General features: G+C 46.7%; 1 protein-coding gene across 6 annotated transcripts in view; it reads right to left on the bottom strand.

The window, feature by feature from the left end:
* Positions 1-520: 520 nt before the first annotated feature.
* The window catches only part of Kank4 (KN motif and ankyrin repeat domains 4), an 89,706-nt gene continuing 71,258 nt past the window's right edge, over positions 521-18,968 (bottom strand). For 4 of the 6 annotated variants that reach the window (XM_047523635.1, XM_047523638.1, XM_047523636.1 and 1 more), the window contains exon 10: positions 13,603-16,395. In XM_047523635.1, coding sequence (XP_047379591.1) covers positions 16,291-16,395 — 105 coding nt within the window. In that variant the 3' untranslated portion in view covers positions 13,603-16,290. Of the gene's footprint in view, positions 975-8,169; positions 8,374-9,196; positions 10,840-13,602; positions 16,396-18,968 lie in introns of those variants that run through there. The other 2 variants (XR_007104840.1, XM_047523639.1) reach the window with 2 other exon arrangements.

The raw sequence follows: 18,968 nt of genomic DNA, 5'->3' as shown, positions 1-18,968 counted from the left end.
TCGGGAATTCAGGCCTGCACTGCCACACCCAGCTAGTAACAGTTTTGCAGCCGTAGCCATGATAGATTTTCCTCTGGAATTTTTTTTTTTTTTTTTTTTTTTTTTTTTTTTTTTTTTTTTTTTTTTTGTGGTACTGGGGTTCGAACTCAGGGCCTTGTGATTGGGAGGCAAGCACTCTACCAGCTGAGCTATCTCCCCAGCCCTCATGATAGATTTTCATTCGGTCCCAGATAACTGCCGTGGCGAGATCTTCCAGAACAATGTTCGATAATATTTGTAATGTCAGGCACTACTATCTTCCACCTGATAGTATCAGAAATGCTGTACTTCAGTGTCACCAGCGGCAAGGAGGAGTCAAGGAGAGTAAATTTGGTCCAAAATCAATTGGCTTTTATTTGATGCTGATCACACAATTATTATAGTTATTCTAACTTCAGTCACACCACTATCACACACAACTTAATCACTAAATTATCATAAGCCCCGAATAAACAAGACTCACTCCTTACTGAGACCCGTTCCTAAGGTCCACTCCTGTGTGACGTGTCTTGAGTCCAAGGGCAGCGACTCCCAGAGGTCCTTCAGGAAGACAGCTCAGATCTCTCTGGGGAACTCCTCTGGCCGGGACGAGGACGGTTGGAAGGCGAAGGAGGGCGGCGAGGTCACGCAGGCAGGCCGGGCAGAGACGTCTCAGGCAGGATGCACACGGGCAGCTCCGCTGTCACTTCCACAGGAACGTCTCGGTCACGGTCAGGACGACAGATGTTCCAGCAAGCAACGAGCAAGTCAGTGCGTCCCCTTCAGGCTTGGCGCAACACTGGCGTCATTGGTGTAAAACGGGGACTGGAGCCAGGCTCATCATGAGTCCTTTTAAATCCTTTTATCAGACCCTGCCAGGCGGTCTTGGTCCGAGGGAAGTCAGTTACTCGGGGTCAGTTGCACATGTCTCCAACTTGGGGCAACGTCAATCCTATCTTGGGGCAACACCACATCATTACCTCATTACAGCACAGAGCACTCAAGTTACTTTTTGCAAGTTACACAGCGCACAGAATGTCACACATTTAATTTTGCTCCTTACATTCAGCATTAAACTCATCCTGCCTTTGATTTAGAGAAACGTTTCCTGTGGGCTCCACAGTGCCATCTGTTGATCCTCCGGGATATCACACCAGGGACGGCCTTTGGGGATTTATAAGGACAATTTATAATTTAAAATGATTTATTAAATTTATTATTCAATAAGATGTTGTTATGAACTGAATGTGTTCACTCAAAATTCTTGTGTCGAAGCTCTAATGTGATCATATTTGGAGGCTGGGTTTGGAAGGTAATTAGGTTTAGATCAGGTCATGAGTGTGGACCCTCATGATGGTATTAGAGTCCTTACCTAGAAGGGGAAGAGGGAACACCCTGAAGGGAGCTCAGGCCAGCCGGAGCTGGGACCCTGTGTGCTTCTTTCTACTTTAAAATGTTTTCATCTCTATTCACAAGTAAAATTAGTCTGTAGTCTTTGTTAGTTTCCGAGATTAGTGATATGTTGATTTTATAAAATGTATGAAGCTGTTTCCTTTATTGCTCTATGCTTTTGAATAGTTTCAACTGCAGCAAAATATCTATTCTTTTAATATTTAAAGAGTCACATGTGAAATGACATCAGATGTGTTTTTGAGAATTTTATAATTTTCTTTTATGTTATTATTTAGGCTTTATATCTTTTTCTAATCTAATTTTATTAATGCATATTTTTATAGAAGATCATCCATGTGTGGGGTTTCAAATTTATTAAAGTAATATGTAATAGTCTCATGTCTATTTATACTTCCTCTACATATGGGGTAAGTTTCTCTTTATTATTTCTAATTTTGTGTTTTTGCTCTCTCCTTTGTTTTCTTCCACCCTTCCTTTCTTAGGCTAGTTACCAGCCCCCCTCATTCAGTGATGCAGATTTTATATTTACAAATTAAATTTTCATATTTTCTCAATCATTAACTTCTGACTTATAACACTATTGCATTCCTTCTTCTACTATTCGGGGGATTCATTTATTTATTTAATTTTTGGTACCCGGGACTGATTGAACTCAGTGGTGCTTAACCCCTGAGCCACATCCTCAGCCCTTTTTTAAGAATTTTGAGACAGGGTGTCGCTAAATTGCTTAGAGTCTCACTCAGTTGCTGAGACTGGTCTCAACTTTCACTCCCCCGCCTGAGCCTCTCCAGTGGCTGGGATCACAGGAATGCACCACCTCGCCTGGCTCATCATTTATTGTGTTTTTTGCTTGTTTGTTTTGTTTTGTAGGAGGATTGAATCCAGGGATGCTTAACCACTGACCCACATCTCCTGCCCTTTTAAAAATATTTTATTTAGAAACAGGATTGCTTAGGGCCTCACTGAACTGCTGAGGCTGACCTTGAACTCACGTTCCTCCTGCCTCAGCCTCCTGAGCCGCTGGGATTACTGACCACCTCACCCCTTGCCCTGCTGGTTTTTTTTTTTTTTTAACTTCTTCAAATAGGTGAGTTTTCTTTTTTCTTTTCTTTCTTTCTTCCTTCTTTTTTCTTTCTTTCTTTTTTTCTTCTTCTTCTTTCTAGTGGCAGTTAATGGCTTTCTTTGGGGAATAGCTATGGGCCCAACTTCACCATCTGTTGACCTTCCAGGATATCATGCCCCCTGGGGATGACCTTTGAAACTTGACTACTTTTCAAGTTATTTTGGCACCTTGAATTCAAAAGCCTAGAGAATCCTGAATAAGATGGGAACATATAGATACTGGGCATGGAAAGATCAAGCAGGCAAAAGATACAATACAGGAAATTCTTAGAGGATTGGAAAATGAGACCCACTGTCTAGTAGGAGGGTGTAAACTGCAGGGTAGTGGTGGGTGTTTGGAAGTGGGGAAGCGGAGCCAGACCACACTGGAGCTTGAATCCAAGGCTGGGGTTCAGAGAGCTTCTATAGGCAATAGGGAGCTATTGAGAGTTCTATTGAGGGCCGGATGCCATGCATTCAGAAGGGATTCAGTAGAGCTGGACAGTGGGCACTCCTGCCAGGTCAGTTCTCAAAGTCAGGGTGCACTGGAACTCAGGAGCAGCTGGGCAGAGTCGTAAGTATGGACATTGTTGGGATGAAAGTATTGGAGAGGCTCTGGGTATCCTAAAGGATAAGAGGGAAGAGAAGAAAAGAGAATGAAAACAATATTGGGATGGAGTACGGTGGATTGAACTCAGGGGCACTCAATCACTGAGCCACATCCCCAGCCCTATTTCATGTTTTATTTAGAGACAGGGTCTCACTGAGTTGCCTAGCACCTCACTGTTGCTGAGGCTGGCTTTGAATTGGAGATCCTCCTGCCTCAGCCTCCCGAGCCGCTGGGATTACAGGTGTGTGCTACTATACCCGGATAGAATGAAAGCTTTTAAACAGAAGAGAGAATCCTGAGATGGAGCCCTGGGGAGGAGAGCCAGGGAGAGCAGCAGGGCAGAAACCAAGGACAGAGCTGCACTAAGCTCAGGAAATCACTGCATTAAAGCTGCCCGTGGTGGAGGAGTGACAGAGAGAGAATGGTAGAGACTGGTCTCTGGGGCTCCCCCATTCCTAGTACCAAACCTGCAGATGAGTGTTAAGGAGCAGAATGGAAGCGCTGATGGTAAGTCAGTTCTAGAAGGAAGGGGTTCTTCTTGTTGGGGGGTCAGATTTTTCCTTGTCTGACTGGGTAGTACATATTTAGTGAAAATATTGACTGGTGCTTTCTTTTAGATAATTAATTTTGTCAAAGAGAAGTCGACTAGATGAAAAAATCAAAACCAAGGAGTGTTTCCTTCATTTCAGAGATTTGATTCAAGTTTCCTATAAATAGAGGCCTCTCTGAGGGTACTGGAAATATTTGATTTACAAAGACTGTGGATATGTTGAACTTTTCCATGCAAATGATGTCTAACACATGCCTTGTAGGCTCTTAGTAGATGTTAGTCACCCCGCCTTCCACTCCCTGTAGTTTCTAGGTAAATCAGGCCTGGGGTTCCATCCCAGGGACTTAGTTTATTTCTGATTAGAAACGAGATCAAGTCTGCTCCCTAGGGCCAGACGTGTCTGCTTCTCTCCCAGTCACAGCTTCAAGCTTTCCAGCCTGGCTTGACATTTCCAAGCACATCAGCTTTTACCTCTGCTAAGCCTGCTCACTTTTTTTTTTTAACCAGGGATTGAACTCAGGGGCATTTAACCACTGAGCCACAGTCCCGGCCCTTTTTAATATTTTATTTAGAGACAGGATCTCATCAAATTGCTTAGGGTCTCCCTAAATTGCTTAGGCTGGCTTTGAACTCGTAATCCTTCTGCCACAACCTCCCAAGCCCCTGGGATTACAGGAGTACACCACCATGCCTGGTTCACGTTGTCTATCTGCAACTGGGTAATCAGTTTGGAAGCTGCAGGACAGGCCTCCTGCTTCCAGACTGCACATAGACCAGGAGGAGTGTGGAAAAGGTCACCTTGTCATCAAATGTGACTTGTCCTCCAACAAATACTCATACAAACCATGGCGGACTCCAGTAGATAAAAGTCTGTCCTGATCTTGGACAACTCTCCTAGCCCATGGTGGACCATGAATTTGAAGAGCATCGCTGTGTTGTGTGGCATGAGGGATGAGTTTCCCTTTTTCAGGATTATTTTTACCATCTTTTTTTTTTTTTTTTTGGGTGCTGGGGATCGAACCCAGGGCCTTGTGCTTACAAGGCAAGCACTCTACCGACTGAGCTATCTCCCCAGTCCCTATTTTTACCATCTTGAAAAGTGACTGAATGGTGTCCAGGTGGAGTATCCTGCATAGCCATGGTGCTTGGCTATTCTGATGCTTATCTGAAATGCCTGGAACTAAAAATATTTTGGATTCTTTCAGATTTTGTATTAATTACATACACATAATATCTTTGGGATGGGAACAAAATCTAAACATGAAATTTTAATTTTTTTGTCGTTGTTGTGGTACTAGAGATTGAACCCGGGGGTGCTTTAACACTGAGCTCAATTGCCAGTCGTTTTTATTTTTTAATTTTGAGATAGGGTCTCATTAAATTGCCATTAATAGCCATTAATTGAACTTGAACTTGTGATCTCACCTCTCAAACTTCTGAATAACTGGGATTGCAGATGTGTGCCACAATGCTTGGCAAAATTCATTAATGTTTCATAAACAACTTATACTCAGAGATCAAAGGAAGTTTTACATAATATTTTTAATGATTTTATGCATGAATCCAAGTTTCGTGGTAAGGAATTTTCTACTTGTAGCATCATGTCAGAGCTCTAAATGTTTCAGACCTTGGAGCATTTAGGATTTTGGATTTTTAGATTCAGGATGCTCAGTTTGTGTTATTACAGGACACTTTTCCCATGGAAGATAAAAATTGCAAGTAACTATAATTTATTCCAGGAAGTTTCCAAAAAACTAAGCAAATGTCAATTTGTTTGATTCTTTAACAGAATACATCTAACAACAGTTTCCTTCTCTAGCCTCTTTGAATCTCTCACCTCATAAATGCTCCCCTTGATGTATTCGCCAGTTCTAAACTATTTTTTTCATGATCTTTTCTTCCTCCTCCTCCCCTCCTCCTCCTCCCTCCCCTCCTCCTCCTCCTCCTCCTCCTTCTCCTTCTGCTGGTACTGGAGATCGAACTCAGTACCTTGGACATGTCCACAAGCAACATACCACTGAACTATATCCCCAGACCTTTAGTATTTTATTTAGAGACAGTGTCTCTCTAAGTTGCTCAGGCTGGCCTCAACCTGTGATCCTCCTGCTTCAGCCTCCCAAGTAGTTGGGATCACAGGCATGCTCCATGCCTCACTGTTAGACTTTCTTCACTCTAATCAGCCCAATCCTAATCACATCAGGTGCCAGCTTTACCACATTGAGAAGCTACTAGTTATCTCACTGAGACAAAAATGAAAACTGTTCTTACAATATGCTGTTCTGGTGGCACTTTTGAGAAGCCATCATTCAACAGTCTTATCTGTCACCTTGGCCTCTCTCCAGGTTCTGGAACCCATCCTGACTCAGACAGATGGGGTCTAGGTTAGAGGAACTCTAGTCACAGGGGAAAGGTGTTAGTGTTATGCTCAACGTAAGTGGTCCTAGGAAATCCAGCCTGGCCCTACAGGTTAATGGGATGTATGATTGTCTGCTATGTGTGAGGTCAGGAGCCAGTAACGGGAGCTAAAAGCTGAAGAAACATGAACTCTCCATGCCTGCTCTCCCTCCCGAGTTCAGTGGGGGAGAGACATCTAAGCAGATAAAATATAATTCATCACATACAGTGAAATTATGTAGAGTAGTGCTTCTTAAACTGCAGTAAGAACAAATGCTAATCGGTGGCACCCGCCTGCCTGTAGTCCCAGCACATGGGAGGCTGAGGCAGGAGGATCACAAGTTCAGAGTCAGTCTCAGCAACTTACTGAGACCCTGTCTCAAAATAAAAAATAGGAAGGGCTGGGGTCCTGGTTCAGCGATGAAGCACCCCTGGGTTCAATCCCTGAAGGAAGGAAGGAAGGAAGGAAGGAAGGAAGGAAGGAAGGAAGGAAAGAAAGAACAAATGCTGCCAGACATGATGGAATGAGAATGACCTGCAATCCCAGCCACCTAGGAGGCTGAGGCAGGAGGATTGCAAGTTTGAGGTTAGTTTGGGCAACTTAGCAAGAACCTATCTCAAAATAAAAAATAAAAAGGGCTGGGAATGTAGCTCAGTGGTGAAGCACCCTGGGTTCAATCTCTACTACCACATGCCAAAAAAAAAAAAAAAAAAAAAAAAATTGCTTCCTCTCAACTGTGTGACTGACCAATACTTTCATAAATATTTCTTGGACATCCATGTCAAACTACTACACTGTGTGGCTTAAAGCCACAGAATTTAGTCTTGCGGTTCTAGTTCTTTGCCTCCACCAGCTTCTGGCTCCAGGTTTTCCCTGCATTGTGGCTATTTTGTTCTGATTCTGCCTCTCTCCTCAGGTGGCTTCTAAGGGTCTCTCCTCTGAATGTCTTTCCTCATTGGTCTTAGGCTTCTCCTGTATAATCTAGGATCATGTCATTTTGAAATGCTTAATTATATCCGCAAAGACCCTTTTTCAAATGAGATCACATTCACAGTGAATGTGGAATAAGATGTGGACACCTCTTTTTAAGGGCCACCATTCAACCCACTACATTAGTAAAAATGAGTTAATAGGAAGATAAAGGGAGAATCAGACACCAGAGAAGCCTTTGGGACTGAGCCCTCCACCTGAGGGATCTGACTCGACTTCAGGTAGACGGTGCACTGTTGGTACGTCCTGGAGAATTGCGTGGTGTGGGGCAATGACGCCTGCACATCAGAGTACTCTGTGTTGACTGGGTGGGACAGAGGTCGCCTTGAAATAAAACTTCAAGGAACAGCAGGCATTAGCTGGGAGGAAGAGTGACAACTAGAGGGAAGAGGATCTAGTTTAATTAATTTATTATTCTTTTGTGGTGCTAGAGATTGAACCCAGGCCCTTCCCCATGTTAGGCAAGCGCTCAACCACTGAGCTACACCCACGGCCCAGGAAGAGCAGTTTAAGAGAGGACAATGAAACCATGTGTTATGACTTAAATTGTGTCCCCACCCCCTCCAAAAAAAAAAAAAAAAAAGTGTGTTGAAGTCTAACCCCAAAGAATGGAACTTTGGAAACAGACTGTTATCATGATGATGATGATGACGACGATGTTTTGGGATGCTGGGGATTGAACCCAGAAGTTCTCTAGCACTGAACCACACCCCAGCCCTTTCTACTTTTAATTTCGAGGCAGGGTCTCCCTAAGTTGCCCAGGCTAGGCTTGAACTTGAATATTCCTGCTTAGCCTCACAAGTCACTGGGATATTGGCATGTGCCACTGTGCTCAACAGGAAAGAGATTCTTTACAGAGGTCATCAAGTTAGAAGGAGCCATTAGAGTGAGCCCTAGTCTACCATAACTGGTCCTTATGAAAAAGAGGAAATTTGGAGATGGACAGACTCGGGGGGAAGGTGGCCATGAGGAGATGGAGGCTGAGATTGGAGTTCATGCTGTCACAAGGCCAGGAATGGCGGGGGCTGCCAGAAGCCGGTGAACAGATTCTCCCGGGGAGCCCTTGGAAGGAACCACGCCTCCGGCACCTACCTCCTCCTCAACTTGGAGCCTGCAGAGCTGAGACGATGATTTCCACTGTGAAGCATGCAGTCTGTGCACTGGGCCATGGCAGCCCTAGCGAATGAGGAACGCAGCTTGTGTTGAGGAGCCACAGCACTCGGGTGCTAGGGCAGCATCCCGGATCAGGGGTTGCCGTGGAGAATGAGGGAGACAAGCTGGGGCAGATCCTGAAGGCTGATGGTGGTACAGTTAGAAGGTTAAACTTGATCCCAGAATTCAAGGACTTTAAAATCTTTATTTTTCTTGAATAAGTCACATAGGCATAGAGTTAAAAAATGCACGAGGTCCCATACAGTACACCATAAGAAATCTCCTTCCCATTCCTTCCTCGGTTAATTCCTCAGAGAGCCTTCTCCTTGAATCTCAAGGTAAGGTCACTGACCAGCAGCACCTGGGAACTGCTTAGAAATGCAGAATCTGAGGCTCCACCCACATCCTGGGTACTGGCAAGATACTCAGGAGCTCTGCTGTCGAGGAAATTCAGGAGAGAGACCTTACACATTAAGGTGCACAAGAATCCTCCCTGGTTTACTCAGAAAGTCCAAGCTGGGGGCCAGGAGTCTGTGTTTTATCGATTTATTCTTGGGATGCTGGGGATTGAACCCAAGACCTTGCACATGCTAAGTAAGCACTTTGCCTCTGAGCTACAACCCAGCCCCAGGAAGCTGTGTTTTCAACAAGCCCTAAGAAGATGCTGCTGACATTGATCCATGACCCTCAGACACTTGGAGTGGCTCAGCAGCTTGGGGATGGTGACTTGGGAGGGGGTGTGCACATCGAGGAAATCCCTGAGACAGTACCTGGAGGATGGATTAAGGAAGGGCTGGAGGGGAGGACCAGACAGAAGACTGTTGGACAGCTGTCGAGATGTCTAAGGTCCTGGATCAGTGGAAGTGTCAGTGAAGATGTGGGGGCACAGTGAAGCGTAAGTTTTTCAAAGTCCTTCACATTTAACAAACAGCTTTTTTTTTTTTTTTTTTTTTTTTTTTTTTTGTGGTGCTGGGGATTGAACCCAGGGCCTTGTGCTTGTGGGGCAAGCAATCTACCAACTGAGCTATATCCCCAGCCCAACAAACAGCTTTTTATGACTGGTTTTCTCTGTTGTTTGAGGAGAAGTCAAAGATGACATGCAGATTTTGAATAGGCCATTGGGAGAGGAAATACTGGAAGAGGGCTTGGTTTCAGAGGGTCCCCCGTGTTGAGCTGTCAGTTTGGGACATGCTGCATTGGACCTTTCTGTGGGTCAGTTCGAGGGAGATGCACACAGGTTAGACTGAACAGGGGTGGTGCAGTAAATGCATGGCCTTTCACTCACGTGTGAACGTCAATCTCGGTAAATCCTAGTTCCAGCAAGTATTGGTTGTGTGGTTTTGAGCCTTATAGGGTTATGGGGAGAATTAATACAGAGGTAACGGCACTGAATGGGGCTTTTCACATACCTTGGAACTGGTTGTAGCCCTAAACCTCAGGACCTAGCATAAAGCTTGCCCACGCGTTAGAGAGCCAACTGACACCCCTCTGGACTTCTTAAGAAGGTTGGTGTCATTTCCATCGACCTCCCTCTCTTCTCCCTGGCCTACCTTCAAGTGTCTGGAGGAATTCAAGGAGGCTGGAGTGATTTTGGAGGGGGTGGGGTAGTAGGGATTGAACCAGGGTGCTACACCACTCAGCTACATCCTCGGTCCTTTTTTTTAACTCTTTGAGACGAGATCTTGCTGCATTGCTGAGGCTGACCTTGAACTTGCTATCCTCCTGCCTCAGCCCCCTGCATTGCTGGGATTGGTGGGATGCACCACCGCAGCTGGCCAAGGCCGGAGTGATTCTGAAGTTGTGGGTCTCACAGGGTATGCTGTGCTGCCCGATCACCCCCTCTACCCACAAGAAAGTGGTCTGTCCCGGAGCAAAGGCCCAGGGACTGTTTCCAGGCCTTCCCCAAGCACGGAAGTGGGATGGAGGTCAAATGTGGAGAGAGGAAGACAGGAACCCCCTCGAACGCCAGCTGGCTCCTGGGGTCCCTAGGCCCGTCTCTCTCCAGGATGGGGGAGGTAGTAAAGAAACTGATTTGAAACTACAGTACAGGGCGTTTCTTCCTTAGGGGCAATTGAGGAAATGTGGGGTTCAAACATCTGTGCTCTGGACAGAGGCCCCTTTCTTTCTAGAAACGCTGAGCACACGGGCATTCCAACACCTCAACTGTTCCAGTGTTAAACACTCTGCCTGTTTGTCCTCTCTCTCCAAGGGCCACCCAGCAGGACCTGTAGGTCAGTGACTGACTTAATGTTGGGTCCCTGAAGCAGCTTTGTTCTTTCAGCAGTGTTCACCCCCTGCTGCCAGGCCTGGGTCACTGAAATGGGAGCAAGAAGGTCTTTGGTATATGACTGTGGGGTGTAGTCTCAGAGCCAGATCAGCTCGCTTGAAATCCCAGACCTGCTGTTTACTAGGCTGGTGGCCTTGGATGAGTGACTTCACCTCTCTGTGCTTGAGTTTCTTCATAGATAAAAATAGGAATAATATTAGTACTTACCTTATCAGGTTATTGTGAGAAGTAAATGACTGTATTTGAAGTTCTTACAATCAATGCCTGGGCAGTTCTATGTACAGTTGCCTTTGGTGTTGGAGGGGTCTTGGTTCCAGGAATCCCTGGGGAAAATGGTTGGGCTAGGATGTAGCTCAGTAGCAGTACAGCACTTGCCTCATGTGTGTGTGAAGCCCTGGGATCAACCTCCAGCACCGACAAAGACAGACAGACAAACAAAAAGGCATAGTATTTGTACATAACCCTCACACACCCTCCTGTGTACTTTCTTTATTTATTGAAGTGCTGGGGCTGGAACTTCCCATATACTTTATTTATTTATTTATACCAGGGATTGAACCCAGGGGCTCTTAACCGCTGAGAGACAGGGTCTTGCTGAGTTGCTGAGGGCCTCGCTAAGTTGCTGAGGCCGACTTCGAATTTGCGATCCTCCCCCCTCAGCCTCCTGAGCCTCTGGGATTACAGGCGTGCGCCACACACCAAGCTCTCTTATATTTTAAATTGTCTCTACATTACTTATACCTAATGCAATGTAAATGATATGTAAGTAGTTGTTTTACTGTATTGTCAAGGGACTCAAGACAAGAAAAATAGCCTATACGTGTTTAGGACACACGAAATATGTTTTTTCTAAACATTTTTCAATTCACAGTTGGTTGAATCCATGGATGTGGAACCTCAGATGTGCAGGGCTGGCGTACCCAGGGAAGTCAAGCTGCTAAGCATACGGGGCCAGGTCAAGGGAGAGGGGACGCTCTCTGCTGAGCTCTGCCGTGAGCCAAGCGCTGTGCAGAGTTCTCTAGCTCATTAAATGTTTGCAAGAACAGAGGAGGGACTGTCATCCCAGTTTAGAGATCAACAGCCTGAGTGGCCAAGTGGTCCAACTGGGATCCAGCCCCCGGGACGTCTGAGTAGACGCCAGGCCTTTGTTGCAACCCACAGGCTGCGTTCCCAGAGAGGGCGTGGGAAAGAAACACACAGGGCAGTCGCCGCATTCAAGGGAGGTACACAGTGGCGCCTTCGTGGAGCAGGGTGCCCTGGTCGCATCAGGAAGCAGTCTTCTCACCTCCGCTCTACTCTGAGCGTCTGCTCCAGTCTTTCTGTCTCAAGAGTTACTTTTGGCCCTCAGTCCACATGGCTGACCCTGGCACCCGAGAGCTACATGTTACAACCTGGACACCAGAAGGGGGCTGAAGTTCTCTTCTACATCCCAGCTCCTAGGTTCCCCGAGGGCAGCCAGATTGGCACAGGTAAAGTCCAGTGCCTGCTTTTGGGGGTCAGAGGCCAAGTTCTCTTGTAGGAACGTGGCAGCTTACTGGTGCAGTCCTGCGATGAGGGATGGGCCTGGAGAGAGGTTTCTAGGCAAGGAGGACTTGGTAGAGAGCCCAGTAGGCATCGACTCCATAAGTTAATTCTTGGCTCTTGATCTGATTCCCATAGTTCCTTCTGGCTCCTACCTTCAATTTGTCTTGACCTCTACTCATGCAAATTCGACATCTGTCCTCATGTCTCCTTCCACTTTGTGGCTCCACTCCTTGACAATAATATTGCCTGAAACTCTACACGTGTCTGTATTCGGATTGCCTAGATAATTCAATGGCTTTGCACAGATTTCTACCCCAGGGTATTTCAAGCTCACTGATTGGTTTAAACCGGCTGCCTTAGGAGACATAGCTTGTATTCAGGCATTTGCCAGGTGACTCAAGCTTGCACTTTCTGCAGGGCTGTGGGTTGAGTGATTCCCCCGGGGGCATCAACAGGGGCTGGTATCTTGAGGAGACAGCCATTGTATCTAGCTTTGCAATGATGCTCCTTCCAAATGGCTTTCCTAAGCTTTTCTATTGCTGAAATCCACTAAGGACATAGCATTAGACCCTTGCGATTGCCATGGGGTGCTGAGTACCTTTGTCCAATTCCACAGAGATCCAAGTGGACAGCGACTTAAACAAAAGAACATTATTTCTTGCTCATATATCAAATAGGAAACGAACAGTCCAGAGCAGATTTGAGGGGAACTAGGCTGCTTCCGACTCACGGTTCCACCATCCCTCAGGTGTGGGCCTCATCTTTGTGGACCAAGCTGTGTGGTCACCACACTGCAGCCAGGGGGCAGGGGCATGCACTCCCCTCCTTTTCAATGCAGGAGCCAGAGATTGCACCCATTGCCTTGCTAACATCTCATGAGCCAGAATTTAGTTGTTTGGCCACATCAAACTGCAAGGGAGGCTGGGAAATGGAGTCTGTACTCTGGGCGGTCATGGGCCCAGCTAAAATTTGGGAGTTCTGTTACTACGGAGGAAGAGAAAATAGATATGGGGGACAACGGTACCACCATTCGTCTGTCACCCATTTCTCACTGCTCTTCACCGGTCAGTATGTCACCACATCTTGGCACGTCCTAGTTCCTGATCCCTTTCCTGCAGAGCTTGATCTTCATCCCCCTGTATTGCTGCATACCCAGTGTCTCATAAGAACCTCCCAAGTGATCCCTTTGCTTCCAGTCTCACCCTGTGATCATCTGAAGGACCCCATCTGATCGAACGGCCCCATCGTTCAGAAATTCTTCATTGACTCCCGTTGCCCATAGCAATTTCCTTTTTTTTTTTCTTTTCTGTACTAGGCTTGACCCAGGGCTACTCTACCACAGAGTTACACCTCGATCCTTTTTATTTTTATTTTTTTGGTACCAGGAATTGAACCCAGAGGGTTTTAACTGCTGAGTCACATCCCAGTCCTTTTTATTTTCTGAGAAAGGGTCTGAGTTGCTTAGGGCCTTGCTAAGTTGCTGAGGCTGGCTTTGCACTTGTGATCCTCCTGCCTCAGCCTCCCCAGTCACTAGGATTACAGGCATGTGCCACCACAGCTTTTCATTTTTGTTTTGAGACAGGGTCTCACTAAGGTGCTGAGGTTGGTCTCAAACTTGCTGTCCTCCTGCCTCAACCTCCCAAATTGCTGGGATTATAGCCGTGCACCACGGTGATCAGCAGCGAGGTGCACAGGATTTTTAAGTGCAGATTTCTGAATCCTTGAAGCTAGCAAACTTTGCTCAGATGTGCATTTTTCTGAGGAGAACTTTCATTCTCCAAGCGGTCTATGAAGCAGACTCCTTGAGTTCCAGGCTCAAGTCCAAACTCTTCATAGCAACATATCTCCCCACTTCCCTCTCAAATTCTCACTTCTCCCACACAACGACAGTCATTCTGAAGTTCTCTCGTTGCTCAGCAGGCAAACCTTTTCACATGCCAAGCCTTGTGTTTGTTGCTCTATCTCGATTGCTCTGGCCAGTTCCTATGCATCCTTACGGCCTAGTTCAAAGCCGCCTCCTCTGGGAGCTTTCCCGATTCCTTCTGTAGTCAGTTTCCACAGCACTGCTCAGTCCTTAATCCCCTGGGTACCCGAAGTGGGTGCAGGATTTTTAAGAGGATGAGTCTAGTGGGTGGTCTTCAGGTCAACTGGGGATGTACCATAGAAAGGAATTAAGGTATTTCTGGTGGGACCCTGGTTAGTTCTCATGAGGGGACTGTCACAAAAGCTAGGGCTCATCTCTATCCGGCTCTCCAGTTTCCGGTTTTAAGATGTGATCCTTCCTCTTCCACGAGTTCTTATCATCTGTCACAGGTCCCTTCCAGAGCCTGTGCCAGGATGATTAGACGTACAGCCTTCAAAACTGTAAGCAAAATAAACCTTTTTTTTTCTTAAGTAGGCTGCCTCAGGTATTTTCTTATAGCAACAACAACAAAAAATGAATATAGACCTGCACTGTGAGTTCCCAAGAATCAAGAGAAGAAAAATACAAAGAAAATAAGAAACAGAAGATTGAGAGGCAGCACTTTTAATATACCAACAATAAAGACAGGCCAGAGTCCTGCTACCTGAAGTGTGGATGTGACCCAACAGCATCGGCATCCTCTGGAAACTGATCAGAAATGCAGGACTCAGGCCCCACCCCAGACTTACTTCATTCTAACAAGGTCCCAGAAGATTTATATGCATATTAAAATTTGCGAAGCACTGGGCTAGATAATGTATTATTGTAGGTTTTTGCTCTAACAACATGTTTTGAGGTCAAAATAAATCCATTTGAAGCATTTTTTCCTCTCATTATTTGCTCCATCTTCTTCACCTACGAGCAGTATCAACACGCATGAATGCTCTTGCTCTGAGACTTAGGACATCTCTTATGAATTACAATAGCATAAAGAAGTTTTCCACACCATTTCTGAAGACAGCCTTTATGGGTTATAAACTGGATTCCAAAACTTCCATCAGCAGTGTCTTGCGCAGCCTGCAGGAGGTAGGTTGCATGATGATTTCCGCTTTTAGAGATGATGAAACTGGGGCCCCAGGAAGCTTTGTGACTCCTCCAGTGAGTGCCATGCAAATTGGCATTCCAGCCACAATAAGAACTTCAGAGTTTTCAGCATGAGGCTCACCAACTTGGATGTCTCATTTCTTTTTATATAAAGAGGATTTTTTTTTTCATAAGAGACTTTAAGAAAGAACAATTCGTAGATAATCTTCATGAGCTATTGAATATGAACCATGCATGTGCAGGCCTGGAGAACAGAGAATTCTTAAGAAAGAATTGTCCAGTGGAGAAATGTCAGTTGGGGGAGGGCCCTGCCCTGCCCTGCCCTGCCCTACCCAATCCTGCTGCAGCTGTGACTGAAAGGCTCTTGAGCCAGGAGCCCCAGACACTTCAGAACAGATACCTGCTCGCAGAAACAGCACTGGAGATTACTGCGAGGCCATGGAGGAAAGTGGTGGCTTCCGAATGACAATAACCCATTCCCGGGAGCTCACTCGAATTCATTTGTTGGGAATAGCTGCTATAACTGGACTCTGTCACTCTGTGATGCACATCATTGGGTTGGATTTCCTGATTAATTCCAATTTCCCTGGTGCAAATTGGAGCCACTGGATGACTCAGAAATGGTCAAGAATGTTATACTTGGCAATGATACCAATGTGCTTCTTCCCACCTTCTCTGAATTTAAGATTTCTCTATCAAGTCCCAAATGGGACTTGCTCATTTTCACCTGTCTTCGTGGTGATTTCCCTAAGGTCTTCTTGAGAATGATTACCTGGGAGGCAGCTTAAATCCCTTGCCATCCTCTCTAGACATGCATATTCAATGGGACATATTTGTATATATTTGATTAAAAACAAAAACAACAGTGCACTTTAAAATTCCATGTAAAAAGTATTGCTTTTCTAATGTGCGAATGTGCTCCTGCCTGCCTGCTACAGGGTGTTGCACAGGTCGAGTCGCAAGGAATGCAAAACTGAAGATGTTGGGGATTTGGGACTACGCTAATGCACCCCCGCACTCTGCACCCTGCTCTGAAGCCCTCTAGTTCTGGGGCTCGGCCTAAGGCGCAAACTACAAAGCATCCTAATGAGCAGAATTACACAACAGGAATGTATGTGCATATTTGACATAGTTTCTTCTCTTGAGGGGCGACCCTCTGGCTGTGACCCCTGCCCTCTCCAAGGGCGAGGGAGGAGTGAAGAGAAGGAGCCTTTTGTTCCTGGCTGCTAGTTCTTCTGCAGCCCTACAGCCCCAGGGACCTGCCCCGTTCCGCGTGGGCTCGCAGAAGCCCTGCAATTTCCACATGGGAAGGTGATTTCAGAACGATGGACAGAGCGGTATGGCCAGCCTAAAAGGAGAAAGAAAGGAGAAATAAAATTTTATCCTATCGCCTCCGGATCCAGACAGGAAGGGGAATAGGGGGCATGCCTGGGGCGGAGGAGTCTAGTCCAAGCACCCAGAGACCCCAGGAGGGGAAGCGATTCAAACAGCATGAGGATCTCAAGAAATGAGGATCACAAGAAATGGGGGCCCTTTCCACAGAACAGCACACACTCCCAGGAAATCTGTGGCAATGGAAGTAAAGAAGGGTCACCCAGCTTTTAACACTTTTTTTTTGTTTTGGGGTACCAGGGATTGAACTTAGGAGCACTCGGCCACAGAGCCACATCCTCAGCCCTATTTGTATTTTATTTAGAGACAGGGTCTCACTGAGTTATTTAGCAGTTGGCTTTTGTTGAGGCTGACATTGAACTCTTGATCCTCCTGCCTCAGCCTGCCTCTGGGATTATAGGTGTGCTACTTTTTTTTTCTTTATTGGAAAATTGGGAAAGGAAATAACTTTCTGTTCCATTACATGGACCTGAGTGAAAGTTAGACTTTTGGGGTGTTTCTACTAGTCTTTTCTCCTGTATAACTTTGTTTCTGGTTTTAAAACAGAAAAATGCCCATTTTGAATCTGCTTTTCTTTTTTAACTTACCATGGTTGCTAGGAAAATTCTTTCCTGTTCTTCTGCAGTCTTCATAACATGTGGTCTTCCTTTTTGACTGTATTATAGTATTCCATAATTTACTAAGCATTTCACTTTTATTGGAGATTTGGGCTGTTTCAAAGTCTCCATTGCTATAAGCTTAGCGCAAATGTATGTTCCATGTTTAATTAGTTCTTGAGGACTTACTCTTGGAAGTGGGCTCCCAGCATGGGAGGGGATGGCCGGACATCTGCACCTCCTGATGTGGGCTTTGGTAGCCAGCTCAGTGCTGCCCCGCAGAGGTGCGGGGAGCAGTGGATCCCACTGTCTAGAGAAGCCGCACCCAGTGGGGATCTCATCAGGCAGCACTGGCCATGTGCTGCCAAGAGATGGAGGGAAAGGCAGAAGAACTTGGGGGACACCGGGCTCCACATTGGTTTATGAGTGGGCCAACTCCTGCACACAGAATTCTGAAATCCAAACTGTTCTGAAAACCACATTTCTTGGTGACTTACTTGGAGGTAAAATTATAACTTGAGGCAAGTTATAATCCTTGTTTAGCCTAGAGTATATATTTTTGCATTTCACTGCAGAAATATAGATGGGTTTGACAGAAAGGGTCACCCAAGACCGGACTGTTTTTTGTTTGTTTGTTTGTTTTTGTTTTGTACCAGCATTCGAACCCAAGGATGCTGTACCACTGTGCTATGTCCCCAGACCTTTTTATTTTTTATTTTGAGATGGGGTCTTGCTAAGGCTGAGGCTGGCTTCCACGTGACCCACCGAGCTAGGGCAGACGATTGTTCGTTAACAATTGTTTTTAGAAGTGGGTGGAAAGTGTTAACACCCGGCTTCAAACGCTCCCCATCCCCCCAGCTGGAATCCAGCTGCCCCTGGGGCTCCACACATGTGTAAATAACTACAATGTGTGGCCAAAAGCCAAGCGAGCTGGAAGGGAACGGCGAGTTCAGGGAGCGGGTGGCCGCCGGGTGGGGGTGTGGGGCACAAGCTGAGGGGGAGGCAGAAGAAGAAGTGGCATTTCAGGGGGAACCAAAGGATGGCACGTTTTCCCCCGCAAAACATGACGTTTTCCCCCCCGCAAAGCCCTCAGACTGCACTTTTCCTTCACCACCCTTTGGTATTTGTGGGGTGATTGGATAAATCTGGTCTCCATGCGGTCAGGAACTGAACCGGGCCGGTTGGCTCTGGCGGGCGCCTGCTGGTTACCCCGCACTCCGTAAGCACGGTTGACAGAGGGACTGCAGCAGACATTGGACGAAGGTATTCGTGCTATTCGGATCAAGGTTACTCATTCCCAGGTGAGGAAGAACCTGAGCAGCCTAACTCCTTTTCTTCGACTGAGCAAGTCTGGAGCAAAGCAAAGGCTTGAAGCAGGGAAGCGCGGCAGGCTGCCGGGGAGGGCCTGGTGTCAGGCCTGGTGTCTGCCCCCTGCCTCCCTCCGCCCTGCTTTGCCATCCCAGAGGCTGTGTAAACATCAAGAGTGAGTGGCCGCTGCTCTTGTGGGAGAGAGCCCCAGGGCCAGTCCCGGGACACGCACCCTTAACAGGGCCCATCTGGAGATGACAGCCTGCATCTGGAGGAAAGCAGGGGACGCGGCCTGAAGAGACCACCTAGGGAGGGTGAGCATCCCTCCAATGCCTGACTCTGTGCGAGGAACCAGCCAGCCCCTCCACAGCCCCTCCACGCCGCCCCGCAGCAGGCGGCGGCTCCAGTGGAACCACATGGCAAGTCCTGCTCAGCAGCTGCAGGCCGGGGTAAGGAGACCCCAGTCTGTGACCTGAGGACACAGAGGGGCGTGGGCAGCTAGTGCGTGTGCGCATGCGCGTGGATGTTGGCTGAAGGTGTTTTTGACCGTGACAAGAACCCATCATGAACCACTATATGTCAGGCAAAGATAAGCAAGGCATGATTTCTGCTTTCAAAAGTTTTC

The sequence above is a fragment of the Sciurus carolinensis genome, chromosome 1 (assembly GCF_902686445.1).
Source record: "Sciurus carolinensis chromosome 1, mSciCar1.2, whole genome shotgun sequence".
Taxonomy (NCBI): domain Eukaryota; kingdom Metazoa; phylum Chordata; class Mammalia; order Rodentia; family Sciuridae; genus Sciurus; species Sciurus carolinensis.
Note: the sequence above shows the minus strand (reverse complement) of the source record. Positions and strands in the feature narration are given on the sequence as shown.